Source organism: Anopheles funestus, chromosome 3RL (assembly GCF_943734845.2).
Source record: "Anopheles funestus chromosome 3RL, idAnoFuneDA-416_04, whole genome shotgun sequence".
In the NCBI taxonomy this organism is placed as follows: Eukaryota; Metazoa; Arthropoda; class Insecta; order Diptera; family Culicidae; genus Anopheles; species Anopheles funestus.
Window position 1 is genome coordinate 43,996,130 of NC_064599.1, and position 13,370 is coordinate 44,009,499.

The 13,370-nt window shown below is 39.8% G+C and overlaps 1 protein-coding gene across 2 annotated transcripts in view; it reads left to right on the forward strand.

Moving 5' to 3' along the window:
• LOC125768722 (serine protease persephone-like) overlaps positions 1-13,361 on the forward strand; it is a 28,893-nt gene extending 15,532 nt beyond the window's left edge. Inside the window, exons 1-3 of one of the 2 annotated variants that reach the window (XM_049436768.1) lie at positions 11,169-12,477; positions 12,543-12,720; positions 12,822-13,361. In XM_049436768.1, the coding sequence (XP_049292725.1) occupies positions 11,923-12,477; positions 12,543-12,720; positions 12,822-13,186 (1,098 nt within the window). In that variant the 5' untranslated portion in view covers positions 11,169-11,922 and the 3' untranslated portion in view covers positions 13,187-13,361. Of the gene's footprint in view, positions 1-11,168; positions 12,478-12,542; positions 12,721-12,821 lie in introns of those variants that run through there. The other variant, XM_049436766.1, reaches the window with a different exon arrangement.
• Positions 13,362-13,370: the final 9 nt, after the last annotated feature.

Sequence of the window (13,370 nt, forward strand, 5' to 3'; positions counted from 1 at the left end):
TTTTTCATAATATTTCGGAGATGGAACCATACAAAATCTTCAAGCCAAAGGAACTGTTAAGGATGTTAAGGATTGAGGATTGAGCATCGAACTGAAGGAGTCAAGCAGAAAGGATAGACGCCGCTCACGAGCGATCCCGAGTGCGTATCGGGTTAGGAATAGAATTAAGATAGAAGTTAAGAATAAATTAGTATTGTAATAGAAACGAAACCCAACGATCGCCAATTTAATTCCTCGTCTACTTTTTTCGCTAACAGTCCACAATCTTTAACTTAAATATAATCCTATCACTAACCAAAATAACAATATTAAAATAACCCTAATAACCCTAATTAAGTAGCACTAGCCTTAGAAAGGATCCCATCCGGACCGTCCCCCCGTAGCAAGGACTGACTATCCGGCTACGTGGTAAAATAAGTCTAGTAAGCCAGAAATGGCCGGCGTGGCCTGTAAGGTCGTTAAGCCAAGAAGAAGAAGAAGCCTTAGAAAGGAAGAGTCAACCATTAAATCTATTGAAAATGGTAAGAGACAGAAACAAGCAAACTTACCAAGATTCTAACGCCTGATTACTAAATATATACATTTGTGACAGAAACTGTAGAACAGCACAAAGCACAAAATGAAAAGCACATTTTGATTAGATTCAACAATTATGTTGCATTGAACATCTGGGAATCTTTGTCGATAGAAGCCTTCCATGACTAATAGCGTATCGAAGATTCAGCACGTGACAGACAAGAATAGGTGGTTTCATGTGGCTGGAGAGAAAAATTTCAAGGGAAACGTGTCCTGGACAATTGAAGTATTACAAAACCTGGTATCATCGAGCTAACTTATCTTCCGAATGTTTTGTTTCGTGCCAAAAAACTTGAAGAGCGTATTGTAATGATGACCATTAACAATAGTTGTATGAATTTCCTTTTGAGTTGTTGAAATTAATAGCCTTTCTCGAAAAGGAAAGTTGTTAATTCACGAACAACAAGTCGAAATCAAGCGGAAATATTACAGTCGGAAACCGTTGCTGAATAAATTGCTAGCATAAAACGAAATGGAACAGTGAAGCCTAAGTCCAGCCTAAAGACACTTGTTCCCGTACTGGGTGCTGGCATCCTTCGTATCGGACAGATTTTCGGATATCAGAATCCTGGTCCCAAAACACCCACTTACAATCCTCTTTATGTAATGGTACTGGTTGTAAAATAGTAGGTGGGAAAACAGAGACCCTACGTTGTGAAACTTGTTTTTTTTATTTTCTCTTAGACGTCCTGTTCGCTTCGCTTCTGCATTGCAACTGTTTCCATACGGTGCCGCTTCTAAACTGCTATTATTTTTCGCAGACCTCAAATTCAATAACGCCTAATCCGTAACAAAGAAATCCAAACGGGTACCATCGGCACATATAGCTACATTTCGGGATAATGGGTGATTGGACAGCGGGAAAGTTCACTTAATCATCATTATTCCTGAACACCGGTATCGCCTATCAATAAGGAATCGAATTTAAATTCATCCCCCGCGATTACCAAATTTTGTAAGTTTATTGAAGCAGCAACCACAATATTTAGATAAGATTTGTTTTGGGTCTTCGCAACAGGTGCCTTTGTTTCAAAGAGACTTTCAAACGCGAACGCGGCACAATTTCTTTTAACAGTCTTTGTTCGTAGCGGTGATAAAAAATCACTTGTGTTGCCGCGACGCGTTGTGATCAAACAAGTCGCCCGGTCGTCAACCCATCTCACCGGTCATCGCTCCAACGCTGCTTCGGGTTCCTTCGGGATCCTTTACACGACATTACCGCCCTCTATGGAGAAACAGCGCAAGCTCTGAGATGATTTGTATCCATCTCGGTCGGACTGTTTGTATTCGTTAACAATTTGAAATAAACAATTGGCACAATATACTCTAATCATCCAAATCGAATTAAAGCTTACTTAAACTCATGACCACTCACACCAATGTTAACAGATCCAGAAGATTTGGAAGAAGATTTGGAAACGAATACTAGCCAGGACTATAACCGCATACGAAATCGGTGCATAAACGGGCTAACGTAGACAAAGGCAAGATAGTACTCGTGAAGGTAGATAACTTATCTTCGAAGAAATATGCCGTTGGGAGGATCACTCAAATTTATAGGTTTCAAGACAATAACGTGCAAAATGCAAGAGTGGATTCCTTTGAAAAAGCTTTAAACCTTTCTACGGGTTAAGTATATGTTATGTATGCAAATAGTGGGTATACAGCAAAAGCTCGCAGCGCAATGGTCCCGAAGCGATTGGCAATCTTAATTATCGTTAACATGTTTCGGCTAGCATCTACCATTTCTGTGCAATGGCAAATGAAATGGCAAATGAAATGTCCGAGATCGTTAGCCCGACCGCATTATCTCCGCGAATGCTGTAGCAGCAAATGTTTAATGATGAGCCTATGCCTCTCACTCGACTCGTCGATCATCATCTAGAATTCGCAATTTCCATCCCTAACATATCATATCATATCATCCAACAAACTGACCGGTCGTTCCTGGATGACGGATTATCAGTGGACGCTGCAGTTGCGAAATCATAATCTAACTACCATAGATTCGTATAGAAACATCTGTACAGAATCTGAGGAAGGACTTTTGAAGAGCAGGTCGGATAGAAAGACCTCTACAGAATCTGAGGAAGGAATTTAGAAGAGCAGGTCGAATAGAAAGACCTCTACAGAATCTGAGGAAGGAATATAGAAGAGTACGTCGTAGAAACCGGTATGATACCTCGATACACAATTTACGGGTTTTTAGGTATGCGTCTGATGCTATCGCCGTTACTATATACAGCACATACATAGTATGTAGGCCTGTATAGTATGAGCCCTTGTTTCAAACGCGTCTCCGCTCTACTCTTTTTTCGTTCTAACGCTTTGTGAACACGTGCCTAAACTATCATAATGGCTCGCCGTTCCAAAATGGCTAGTGCATTGTTATCTTCTGTTAGCATAGTCCAGGACTCGTACCCGTAGAGCACTACCGGACGTATCAGTGTGCGATATATCGTGAATTTTGTGTGTTGCTGGAGCCTTCTGGATCGCAGGAGTTTGTGGAGCCCGTAGTAAGTACGATTTCCCCGAACAATGCGCCTTTGGATTTCGCTGTTCATGTTGCTGTCCGAAGTTACGGTCGTACTTAGGTAGCAGAACTCCTCTACCACCTCGAGATCGTCGCCGTCAACTGATACTCTGCTTCCGAGTCGGGTTCTATCGCGATCAGAGCCTACGGCAAGCAGGCACATTTGCGACTTCGTCGCATTGGTCCTCAATGCAATCCTATCGGCCTCGCGAGAACGGGTAAAAATCGTTCCGTAGGTGTCGAAACCTGTGTTTCGCATGACACCTTACAGAGAGATGTGACGAGATTCCAACGATTCCGACAGCATGTTTGACACTCTCACCTTGCACTGCAACCCCGTCGATAGTGACCCTACTAGCTTTCCTGCGAATCCGTACTGCTGCATGATGTTCCATAGTTCGGTCCGATCTATGGTGTCGTAGGCCGTTTTGGAGTCAATGAACATGTGATGTGTGAAGATTTGGTGCTTTAGGCACTTCTGGAGGATCTGCCGTAGACTAAAGATTTGGTCGGCGGTCAATTTGCCTCCTGCAAATCCAGCTTGGTAGCTTCCGACGAAATCTGTAGCAAGGAGCGCAAGTCTGCAGAAGAGCATTTGGGACAGGATCTTGTAGGCAGCCTTCAGGGCCTTCAGGAAATTAGCACAGTTTAGCCTGTTGCCCTTTTTGTACATTGGGTGTATGACATCCACTTTCCACTATCCCGGTAGTTCTTCCTGGTTCCAAATCCTTATGATCAGCCGATGCATAATCGCGGCAAGCCTATCCGGGCTCATCTTGAACAGCTCTGCCACCAGAACATCGCCGCCAGCTGCCTTGTTGCATTTCAGCTGTTTGATGGCACTGATGACTTCGTCCAAGGATGGCGGGGGCACTTCGTCATCCTGCTGGCTGACATAATACTGTTCTGCTCTGCTTCCTGTACCTGGTTCAGTCTCTCCTGCATCTGCTCCGTTCAGGTGCCTATCGAAGTAGCACTTCCACCTGTCGATCACCTCTTGCTCGTCCGACAGGATATCTTAATTCTCGTTGTTGTTGTGGCACATAGCGATCATGGGAGTAAAACCGCTTAGTGACACATTCAACATCCTGTAGAACTTATGAGTTTAGCTCGACTGGGACATCAGTGCATACATCGTCTATAATTTTACACGTTCTGCGTGGTCTCGCGCAGGAGCATACAGGCTGCATTCTTCTCGGATAGTGCTCTCCTGCACAGGAGGAATCATCAAACTATTCCTCCCTCTGGTTGAGCGTTACGCAGCCAATTGTTCGGTCGGTCGTGCTGCTGATGGCTTGCTCCATCATACACCAATGGTCATTGAGGGATATCGCCTCAAGGTGGTGTCCTCCTTTATCGCTTCATCAAGCGTGGTCACGAAGTCCCCCGTCATATCAGCTTGCCTCAACCGATCGATATTTATCTTTTAGGGTGGCCTGATAGCGCAGTTTATTGGCTACGCACAGTTTCTGGCGTAACTTAACCATAACTAGAAAATGGTCTGATTCGACCTTTGGTCCGAAGCCGTGGGCCCTTCGTGCGAAACAATGTCGGTACTTCCGTGTGTTATTATTTGTGTTCTATTATTTGGACTTTTTGCTAATGATCTCAATACTATCCATCCATCAGACGCTTTCCTCTGTTATGCTGACCAAGTTAAAATTTTCTTTCTTATTAAATCGTTCAGTGAATGCGTCTCCCTAACAAACCATCTTCTAGCATTGTCTAAGTGCTGTTCATAAAATTCTCGTTTGTTTAATTATTTAGTAAGTTGTTGTAGTCGTCCTGCTGCAGGAGCCCTATCAACCGCTCACGTTAGAGCTCCGTCGTCTGCCAATCTCTTAACCCGGCCTTTCTGTTGTCGGTGTTTACATATGAGCCAAAATAGGTGAAGTTTTGAATGACTCCAAAAGTGCTGACGTTGGCCCTGTGCAAGCCAGGATTTGTTAGCAGGGGCGCTGGTGGTGCCACCATAAATTTTGTTTTTACCTGCAGTTTTGCAGATTGAGTCCAGCAGTTTTACCCTGGTTATGTTATCATATGCGGCTTCATATTGACATTTATGAAGAAATGGAAGGTATAGAAATATTGCTTCGTCATCTTCTCCAAGATTTGCAGCATGGTGAAGATCTCGTCAGTTGTTGATTTTCCGTTTTGGAACCCACTGTGACTGTGGGATAAGTCTATCTAGTATTATCAGGGACGATAATACTCCCTTTATTGTTGTACTCTAGCTTGTTTAACTTCTTGTATATGGGATAGGTGATGCCAAGATTCTGTCAAGATGCCAAGACATCGATTCACTATCCCATATCTAGGGAATAATTTGATAAATTTCTTGTTCTAGTGCTGCACCTTCGTTTTTAATTAATTCGGCTAATATGCCTTCGATGTCTTGTGCCTTGTTATTCTTGATCTGATGAATTGTCTTTCGCGTTTCTTCGATGCTAAGTTGCAGTAGCATAATATCATCTGTTAGTAAACTCTCTAGCTGTTAGTTGGGTAATTTATTAAAACACTGAACCCATCGTGTGGCGCTTACCACAGTAAAAAAAACAACAAGGCTTTGAAATACCTCTTTGAATTTTTAGATAATCAAAGATTTGTTTTTCTTTTCGTACCTTCCGCGTTGGCTTCCGAGTTTAAAAAAGCTTTTTCCTAAGTCAGCTCCTATCCATGTTGTTGTTGTTAAAGGTTTAAAGAGGTTTTGGACCACGGGGGTCACTTTCGCCTCTGATGGGAAGATGGATAGAGAAAAGAGGAAGAAGGAGGGGATGAAAGGTTGGGAGAATTTGAGATTTTTAGGTATCTCGCACCTTTTTACTTTGGAATCCTATCCATGTGGTTTACGCACTTAGGTTATAACGGCCGCTTCTCTACTCTAGCTCTTTCTCTAAACCATCAGGTCGAGTTCTTTCTAGCTAACGTTCCCGCAGCTAGCTTTCTTCGCCACACATCGCGAGAGGAATTTAGGAATCGATTTAGGAATCAGTTGGTTTACCGCACCATACTAAATATTTGTTCTCCAGGACAGATTTCGACAGGCTTACTAAATATGTTTTTATTAATATTAGGTCGCTAAACTCTACGGTAAAACAAAACCAAGTACAACAAATTTGTTTCAGCGGTTAACTTACTGAAGTTCATTCCCGTATCTAGAGTTACTCCTAAGACACATATAGTACAAACACGTCATTGTAGTCTTATCATTGTTCACATAGGTCATCGGTATGGGAACATTGGACCGTGAGCAGCACAATACAGTACTGTTATGTTCGTATAACGTAACTTTATTTCATATTTCGCCGGCAACGGACCCGACGTGACCAGAACCCTGGTGGTGAGCTAAGAGAGAGCGATGTGCGATCGTACGTACTATTGTTTACTAACCTAGTACTAAAATCTAATACTAATACATGTATATCTCAATTATGCTATAATCTACAGGGTGGCTCGCACCACACGCTTAACCTTTTTTTGTTTGTTTTTCGTATCATTTTGTCCTATTTTGGTGTATTATATCATTTTTGTTATTAATCTTGACTATTACATTTTCATCTTCGCATTTTACTATTTCGTATGGACTTCTGTTTTGCATATCTAATTTGATTGCGGTTTCGTTACGAATCAAAACTTGATCTCCTCGATTTATGTCTTTAAATTTACATTTTTTATCATAGAACGTTTTACTGTTCGTTTTACATTTCATTATTCTCTGTCTAGCGACATTATGTACAACGCAAAGTTTCGCTTTTAAAAGAGTTACATAATTGTCTAAATCCTATTGGATTCTTGACTGTTTCGATTCGTTTGTATGTAAAGAATTAAAAAAAAGTAATAATATGTAAAAGGAAATATTATATTTTGTAAACACCCTGTACTGGCGTCCTGATGGCAGTTAAAAAAGACAATCAGCAGGACGCGAGAGAACAGTGTTAAGCCATCCATCGTGAACTTCGGGCCGAATAAAAGTGAACTGTTACTCAAAACCAATTCTTATTCTTCTCATGTATGACGGTACAATTGCTTGTCTACCATAGACGAGATAGAATGGTGTATGATTAGTTGAAGTATGCACTGTGTTGTTATATGCAAACTCCTAGAATTTGACCCATTGATTCCAGTCTAAAGAATTATTGTTGCTAAATATTCTCAAGTAGTTTCCTAACATTTTGTGCGAATTTTCTAATGCTCCTATAGTTTCGTGATGATAAGCAGTTGAGCTGAGTTTTTCTATTCGTAGTAATTTACAGACTTCTGTGAACAATGATGACATGAATTCAGTTCCTCGGTCGGTACAAATCCTTTCTGACACTCCATATTTGACTATTACATTTTCCATTTTTACATTTAAATGGAATGTTTTTCCTTGTTAAGTAATTCAAAGGCATACAAATCTCTGCAAAATTCTTAATGTGTTTACGACAGTAATTTGCAAAAGCAACGAAACGTTTGACCTCCTCTACAGTTGTAGGTATCGGCCAATTTTGAATACATTGTACCTTCTGAGGATCGATATTAACTCCTTCGGCTGAGATGTAATGTCCTAGAAATATTAAATCTTGTTTCAAAAAATGACACTTGCTGGGATTGAGTCATAAGTTAACGTTTCTTAGTCTCTCAAAAACACTGATTAGATTTTTATGGTGTTCTTCCATTGTTTTGCCAAAGACGATAATATTATCGAGATACACTAAGCACGTTCCAAGGTTAAGACCTGATAACGCAACAGTCATCATGCGCGAAAATATAGATGGACTTGTTTTTGGACCAATAGGTAATTTAGTTATTTGGTATTGGCGGTAGGCGTAGTGAAAGCAGTAATTGGTCTATCTTCTTTAGTTGAAACTGATAATATCCTTGAGAAAGGTCTAAATGAGAAAAATATTTGGAACCTGATAAGGAATCAATTACTTCATCTATGTTGGGGAGTGGAAATTTATCATCTTCATCAAAACTGTATTTACTTTTCTGTAATCTATCACGAGTTTCCATTTCTTTTGATCGGTTGAGGATTTCTTGAGTACTAATAAGACTAGACTGTTCCATTCGGAACTAGCTTCCTCGATTATATTATTTTCCAACATTTTTGAGATTTCATTATTCAATTGAGCTCTTTTCGCATAAGGTAGTTTATATTGTTTTGAATACAAGGAAAAGTGTAGTCGCGAGCTTTTAAAGTTGCTTCATAGATATGAGTTGAACTTAGTTTATCGTTTTTAAGACAAAACATATCATTATATTTTACACTTATTTTTAAAATAGAAATTTTACAACTTTCTGAGAGATGGGATAAATCTAATTCGGTTAGTAACTGATTAGCATGAGCGCAATTACGTTTAGCTGCATTTATTGTAATAATAGAATAATTCCTGGCCGGTGCAATCGTAGGTTTTAGGGGTTTTAAATTGAATAGACGGTTTTGAAAGTTTGCGATGCGAACAGGTATTGCACCGTTATAAGGATTTGCCATCGTATTAGCTATAAATAAATTTGGTTCGATTGCTTCGTTTAGTACCACACAAGTATCGGTAAACGTTGAAGCAACATATAATTATATTTATTAAACACTAAACTTATTCTACATCTAACCTAAACTAAACCTAACCAAAAAACTAACAATTTAACCTTTGATAATATGAACAACGTGTTCGCACAAGAGCTAACGAAGAAAGAGGTCGAGCTCAACCGTCGCACTGAGCCGTATAATATTACATAATACGTAATTATATACTATAGTCTCTGTTCTTGGTTGTATAATATAAGAATTATGATTATTCAATGAAATGAAATTTAATTTTCCTTCTTTACTATATATTTCATAGTTGCTCCATGATCTTGTAAAAAAAATGATCCCATTAATCCTACAACATGTGATGGAAGAGTATTTATAATGTGAAATATAATGGGAAAGTCTTGTGATGAAAAAGAAATATTTAAATGAGTGTTTCCACTAAGACCATTATAAGAATTTTTGAATCATTTATGTGTATATTTTTTGGTAGGTACTCTTTGTTGAAGATACAACATGTTGCTCCTGTATCAATAATCAGATCGAAAGTTTTACCAAAAATAGTAATAGGGACTTCAACGCTATTATTTGTTGTTAAATCAGCAAAATAAATTTTGAATATCCAAAAAAACAATTGAGTTATCTGGTGTTGGATTATTTTCTGAGTTGTTAGTATCAGCCAAATTTATATTATGGTTGGTGTTATTTGCAGATTGGGGTCCACGTTGGTATCCTGATCGAGAATTGTATGAGTTGTGGTATGGCCTGGATCTGAATGGTCGACGTCCTCTTCTGTTTGAAAATGATCTAGTTGGACGTGATTGATAAAAATTCCTATCGGAATTATTTGCACTTCTGTTTTGTGGACGATTCCAAGGGCGGTTTCCGAAGTATCCACGATTTTGTCTATTGTAGTATACATAAATATATAGTATCAATTATTGATGTATATTATATATATATATATATATTTTTTTTTGCTTGGTTAGAACGGCCTGGCCGTATCAAGACTTATTTTACCACGTAGCAGGATAGTCAGTCCATGCTACGGGGAGACGGTCCGGATGGGATTTGAACCCGGTCCCTGCCGTGTGGACGGGCGCCGTTTTTCACATGCACCACCGGGCCGCCCCTGATGTATATTATATGATGGATATTAAAATGTATAAAGCAAAAATGATCAAATAAAAAAAAATTACAACACGCAATTAATAAATTCATGGAATAAATTGTAAAAGTTATAAGGAGAATGAAACTTATGAAAGGATTTCTTTTGACGAGATTATCTTGGTTTTCCATTTTTCGGTTATTACGCTTGCTTTACGTTACCGCACTGGCACACATGATAGTTAACGCACACACAACATTTCCTAATCTTTAACTTGGCGCATGACGATTTACATTTTTTTTCATATTTTACAAGCACACCCACGCTCACTCACCTGATCTGATCGGGTCATACCTTTTTTTTCTTTAGCTGCTGCTACCACGCAGCCTCTGCCGTTGCTGTCGCCGTTTCTGTCGCTGCTGTTTGTGTTGGAACTGCTTCGCCACTGCTGGTGTTACAAATGCTATCGGTTCATCTGCTGCTGACGCTGGATATTTCATGCTTCTGCACGTGGCGTTACCGCTGTTAGTATTGCTGGCAGAACTGCTGTTGCTGCTATTATTGCTGCCGCTGATCGTATTTGTGTCACTGTTTCACTGCCGTTGGTATTACTGCTGTCTCTGCTTGTATCACTCTCGGTTTGTTGTCTCTCGATAGTACTGTCATCGCTGCTAGTATTGTCGCCGTGATGATTTCTTCCTACTACCACATGACTTGGTTGATGGCGTCAGTTTGGCTTAAAAGCAATGGCGGACAGGACTTTTCCGCTGGCGTCTTTGTGATGGCGTACATGACTCCTCGTGGGGCGACTGCAATGGCGGATTCATGGTGACTCTCTACCGATGGCGGAATCATGGGGATTCTCTAGCGATGGCGGAAACACGGTGATCGCTTTGTTTCCGGTGAAAAACAAAACGAACTTCAGCACGGTGTGTTATCAGAGCACATCGAAGCGTTGTCCTTGCAGAGGTGATTTCGATCCACTCACACGCTTGCACACTTAACTGCGGGGTTCTCGCGGACGTTTGATACTTCTTGGGTATGCTCACGGTTCGGGTACGCTCATACGTTTACTTACGGAGCTTTACTTACGTAGCGTTTACTTACAGCTCTGTAGCTTGCTGGGAGGGCACGTTCGCACACTTCATTACAGTCTCCTTTTTATCGGGTTATAGTCGGGAATGTCGGGAACAGTGTAACGGACCCGACGTGGCCAGAACCCTGGTGATGAGCTAAGGGAGAGCGATGTGCGATCGTACGTACTATTGTACCTATTACTTAAATCTAATACTAATACATACATACCTTTGTTACGCTATAATCTACAGAGTGGCTCGCACCACAGTACATTACTTTTATTACACCGTTAGGATTTCACCAATGGCAAAATTAAGTAATTTAATGAAATGAAACGTAAACTGATTACTAGTTAATTTTTAAACTATTGTTTACATTTTTTAGAAGAATGTAACATTATGAAACAATAAAGCTATACAAGATGGAATGTGTTAACTGTTGAAAAAGGACTATATTCCATGTCCATGGGAAGGATGTATCCGTTGGATAGTCCTTTATTAAAATGAAATGTTATGTTATCGTATAACAAAAACATTTTCAATACATGTAAACTTGATTTTGATGAACGCGTAAACCAAGTAAAATGAGTACATTGTGTAATACACCAAGTGTAATGGTGGTTTGTTGTGTACCACCTAAATGGATTAGCCAATGGAACATATCTTACACTCTTGAAGCTATTTACAAGAATTTCTGTTAACAAATAACAAAGTTTTACATTTAACAGTTAACGGACAGCGCAGCACAAATGCAATTTACAATCCCGGAACACGACATTTCCGGTACGGAACGATCACAAACCGGATATAATTTCTTAACGCATAACAAAGATCGGATCCAATAGTCAAGCAGTCGTACAATCTCTACGCTTTAAGCAAACAAAAAACAATTCCGTTGTTTCAGCGACTGCAGCCCAAGTAACGTGTAGCGTCCGTTATAGTCCACCTTTACACTGCGGGCATCGTATGAATTAACATTGAATAGACTACAGTCGCGTCAAATGGCGTACCACCACACCCCAGATGCGTATTCCACCACAGGAGCAATAAAGCAACTTAACTGAAGAGTTTACTGATAACTCATGAAACCAGGGTTATCAAAAACAAAAACCGAAGCATGCGTGTGTGTATTAGCACCATACGAAATCGGTTTGCAATAGTAGAGCAAAAGCATTGGAGCAATATGGTTGTGGTTCGCGTACTTGTGCTGATGCAAATGTTGTATATTTGCAACGTTTTTGGTGTAGTAAAAAGACCCAATAAAGAAATATTTCCGGAAGGAAAAAGTTGTCGTACACCCGTATTGGACAGTGGAAAGTGCATGAATGTAGAATTATGTGATCCGGCTTTTTTATATTCGTTGCGCTATCACGATCATACTTCTGCGTGCCAACGTAATGCGTTCCACAAAGTTTATTGCTGTCAACCTTTTCTGGATTTTTGTAAAACTCGTAAAAATACTCATATCACGCACGGCACTGAAGCGGAACCAGGAATGTTTCCTCACCTTGCCCGGTTGGGGGAAAATAAAGATGGAATTGTTTGGAGATGCAGTGCAAGTATCATATCGGTGAATTTTCTACTATCCGCCGCTCATTGTGTTCAAACGGCGGACATTGCGGGAGTTGGCTGTACTGAACCACTGATATGTGAACAACAAATAACTGTAAAGGTAAAACAGTTTTGCAGATGAAACTTTCAAAGTGATACTGATAATATTTACAAATTACGTTACAGAACTTCATTTCACACCCAGAGTACAAGAAACCGTCAAAATATCACGACATTGCCCTGGTAGAGCTAAATAGCAATATAAAGTTTAATGATCACGTACTTCCAATTTGTCCATATGCCAGAATGGATGATTTACCAGAGACGGAAGATCTGATTATTGCCGGATGGGGTCGAGATGAAGGTACGTTTATTTGTTTATAGAAAATGTTTACATTATCGTGGGAAAGCTAATGGCAATACAATTAATGATTTATCCTTTTTAATATGCATTTTATGTTCTAGATTATAAGGAATCGCAACATCTGATGTATGCGACCGTGCGGACGGTACCGAAGAATAAGTGCGGAGAAGAATATCGGAAAGTGAATCGGATATTGGGCAATACACTCGGCGATGGAATAGTCGATGAACAGTATTGTGCACAGGGAGCGTTAGTAGAGAAAGTTTATTCATATGTTGATGCGTGTCAAGGAGATTCTGGCGGACCATTACAAGTTAGGCAGAACGATGATGAATATTTGATAGGAGTTATATCGACTGGAATTGGGTGTGGTTCAAGTTTGCCTGGATTATACACACGAGTAGCTGCTTATTTCAATTGGATCAATACCACAATCACAGGATCTCAATCTATCCAATATCCTTAGTTGATTGAAGGCAAGTTCGATGATAAACACTGATAAAACTACCTGTTGTTTATAAGGATTGTCATGAACGTAGACATACGTCTACGGATTTATTGATTTTTTTTGGCAAGGTAATGGAATGTATGGATGTGGCGTATACCTATGCTTTACATAATAAAAGCAATCAGTAAATTAATTATAGCAC